Source organism: Diaphorina citri, unplaced genomic scaffold (assembly GCF_000475195.1).
Source record: "Diaphorina citri unplaced genomic scaffold, Diaci psyllid genome assembly version 1.1 scaffold2242, whole genome shotgun sequence".
In the NCBI taxonomy this organism is placed as follows: domain Eukaryota; kingdom Metazoa; phylum Arthropoda; class Insecta; order Hemiptera; family Psyllidae; genus Diaphorina; species Diaphorina citri.
Genome location: NW_007379667.1, coordinates 1,311 through 5,000, shown reverse-complemented (window position 1 = coordinate 5,000; position 3,690 = coordinate 1,311). Strand labels below are relative to the sequence as shown.

Genomic DNA, 3,690 nt, shown 5'->3' with positions numbered 1-3,690 from the left:
ACCATTTAAACCTGTGGTAGGTACGTACGTACGTGTAACGTACAGACCATGGGCTAAAAACCACTTATTTGGAATCAAGGGACCCCAAAACGGATATTTCCACCCGTTTCCCGATTTTGAAAATTTGGACCGATTGCAATACTTTCTCATTACCTTGTATAGGTTCCCTATACGTAAAGGTAATAGAAAGTAAAAAAACCACCAGTATAATAAGCAGAGACCGGATAATAATCTCTCCAAAATCGCCAAAATATGCTAAAGATTATGCTAGAAAAAGTGCCAAAATATGCTAAAATAATCTCAAAAATGCTAAAATATGCTAAAATAATCTAAAAAAAACCGTGATATATCCTTGAAAAAAATATTTTTATTATTTTTTTTTCAAGTTATTTAATAATAGAAGATTGATAAAAACTTAGATACATTTCACTGGTTACCTACTCCAAAGTTTTGTAGAATTGTACAACCATGTACTTCATTAATAAGTAACATCATGATTAATAAGTAACATCATGATTTTTTTAAATGATTTTTTTAAATCTATGTGCAGTGTACCCAACTACCTACCTACTACCACCTATTTATATACCTACTGAATGTACGTACATTGTACATCGACTGAATTTTACAAAAATTGCAGTTATGCTTTTTAAAATTCGAGACCTGACGTCCTCTTCTCAACGGAAAACGATACATTAAGTAATTTAGGTTTATGAGGCCGAAACTTCAAAAAGGCGGACATTTTGCTATATTTTAAAAAGGCGGGCGGACGGACGGAGAAAAACGTGTAAAAAGGAGGACATCTCCGCCGAAAAGCGACGTCTGGTAAGCCTACGTGTGTGTGTGTGTGTGTGTGTGTGTGTGTGTTTGTTTGTGTTCCACGTCTGAAAAGTAATTTTTTGTGATGTATGATGTTACACCACATTTTTTAAAATAATTATTTGTCGTGTTTTATTTTATTTCAGACAGTATTTAAGTCTACTGTGGATCTCATAGACCTAGAACCCTCCAAGCTATATGTGTTTAAAGTACAGATTGATAATTACTACAGAAGATATCTGAAAGCAGAACCATTCTTTTTTCCTCGTATCATTTTCCAGACAGCTAGTGAAGGTTTGTATTTTACCAAAAATATACAGCGTGTTTTTTTTAAAAAAAAAAAAAAAAAAAAAAAAAAACAACTAGCCACCCCTGAAAACTGGAAATTTGGAAAAACCCTGAAACACATGTCTTTTTTATTTTTAAGGGGAACCTATTTTTGCGGAATATCAATTTTTTGGCGCCCTTGGCGGGTCAACTTTAATATCTCAAATGAGAACATCCTATTTGTGATACATCACAGTAAAGGTATTAAATAACGTAGTACTTTGGTTCAAGTTATGGCCTATTTAAATTTTCATTTTTCAATTTCAGACTTTCGGCCCTGATGGCCTCCGGGGCTGAAAATGGACGCTTGAAAATTTTATTTTTGGGACCGAATTTCAATATGAATCTTTAGTGTGACTTATTTGAACCACAACTTACCTCGGGACATTTGATGTGACGTCATCGTGTACCGGAGCGTATGCCATGACGTCAGAGTTCAAAATTTACCGGTATTTTTTAGATTGATTTATCTCGGGATCTAAAAGTTGTAGAAGAAAAAGGGAAAATTCCATTGTTCCTCATTTTTTCTGCTCTTTGACTTAGAAACTTCACCTACGTAAGTGCAACTGTTCTATTGCTCATTTTTGGTGCTTCCCTCACTGGCGGAAGAACATTGAAAAAGGGAATTTTCAATAGGCCATAACTCCGGCCTTGGTTTCTTGGTTGTTGCATCGAACTCAAACTTATACCTACTAAAGTACTTAGGTACGTTTTTTTAAAAAAATAATAAGAATAATTTTCATTTATTTACATAAGTATCAAAGTTTATTTCATGTTTCAACACATTGGGTTGTTAACATACATCAGGTACCTATATACAGTAAAAAAAAAAAAAAAAACAAAGCAAAGAATGAGACAAAATGTGAACATAATCTAGAGCAAAAGCAGTAAAAAAGAAAACAAAAACTAATGTAATAGTTATGTACCTACCTACACATGGAGTTGTGATTTTCTTGCATGGCAAGACGGACGTGTGTAAGTCGGTGCGATATCTTTAGTTCGTAAAAATATAAACAATTAATTTTCAATGGTTTAAGATTCATAGTGCTACCTATGTGAACAGTCAGTGTAGGTACCTACATAGAGTGTTGTGACCTTCATTATGGGGACTCCCAGACGAGGCCTGGGTTACAACCCATTAGGAAAGGAGCGCGAAAATTCAGACATCAAGAAGGGAGACCTGGAGCCACCGGACTTGATGGCTACAGGACCACTTTCGGTATCGGTAAGGAAAGGAATTACCACAATAATTCAAGAAGTCTTCACGCTGAAGGAGAGCCTTATACCCAACACCAGAGCAGAAATCAAATTGGGCATCGAGAGGCTATACGAAGTTATAGCGAAAATGGTGCCTGAGGTCAACAAGGTGCATTTCACCGACGAAAGTATTTGGAAGAAAATCAAGCAGGAGCATAAGGAAGGAAACCAAAACTCGGTAAGAGAACCTCAAAGGAAAGAAGATACCATACGAAATGGCTTAAAAAAAATCTCGGAAGGAGACTTTGGTCTGATTTGTGACCTATTAGACACGGAATGGCCAGAGTCAGTATTCGAAAGGACAAAAATAAACTACCAGTTTCCCCTAGCAGGGGGCAAGAGGGGTAATCTGGCTCTCCTTTTCTCTCAGAAAAAAGAAGCCAATACAGCCATCCGAAACCTCGCGGAAAAAGCCTTTGGAGAGATAGACGATCTTATTCAAGACGGTTTGGTGAAAGATGGATTTCAGAAAATCGAAACGATGAGCAAAAAAGGCAATCAGGAACCGACAACTAGCTACGGATTTTTGATTTCAGCAGACTGTGATGGTGAGAATTTTCAGCGCTTGCGAAAAGAAATGATCGACGAGGAAATTAAAACCATCGGGATAACTACAGTCAGCTCTACGGACCCAATAAAGTTGAGAAAAATGACTGAAATCGAATTCTATGGTACTGATAAGGAAGTGACAATTTTTTGCCAGCCTAAGCCTAACGAGAGGGCAAAGATAAATGCAACAAAGGTAAGAGATTACGAAACTGTGAGAATATGCACAAGTTTAACCGGAGATCAATCTTACGCCGAAATGGCTGGAAAGATTAAAGAGAACCTGAACCCATCGGTACTAGGAGTTGAGATAAAAGGTACCAGAAAATCAGGTAAAAACGAAATACTAATTCGTACCGAAAAAGGGGGAGCAGAAAAAGTAAGGCAGCAAATGACTGAAAACTTTAATCAGGAAGCTAACTGTCCTCTGAAAGTTGAAACGGTCTCTCAAAAGAGACCGATTTTAATAAACAAAATAGAAATTCTAGCTACAGAAGAAGACCTCACAGAAGCTATCAGGAGAGAACTTTCAGACACCAAAGTTGAAATAGTGGTGAAAAAGTTTTACGAAACAAAGTTTGGTGATAGAAACGCAGAAGTATGGTTGGAAGACGACTTCGCAAGAAGATTGGAAGATAAGGGAAAAATCAAGGTTAATTGGTGTATTAGCTCGGTGAAGAGGAAGACAAAGATAGATCGCTGTACAATTTGCCTCAGAATAGGACATAAATCGTCCAAGTG

General features: G+C 36.7%; 1 protein-coding gene across 1 annotated transcript in view; it reads left to right on the top strand.

Annotated features, from left to right (window-relative positions):
* LOC113471283 overlaps positions 1-1,635 on the top strand; it is a 24,556-nt gene extending 22,921 nt beyond the window's left edge. The window contains exons 3-4 of the mRNA XM_026830314.1: positions 966-1,113; positions 1,414-1,635. Coding sequence (XP_026686115.1) covers positions 966-1,113; positions 1,414-1,427 — 162 coding nt within the window. The 3' untranslated portion in view covers positions 1,428-1,635. The remainder of the gene's footprint in view (positions 1-965; positions 1,114-1,413) is intronic.
* Positions 1,636-3,690: the final 2,055 nt, after the last annotated feature.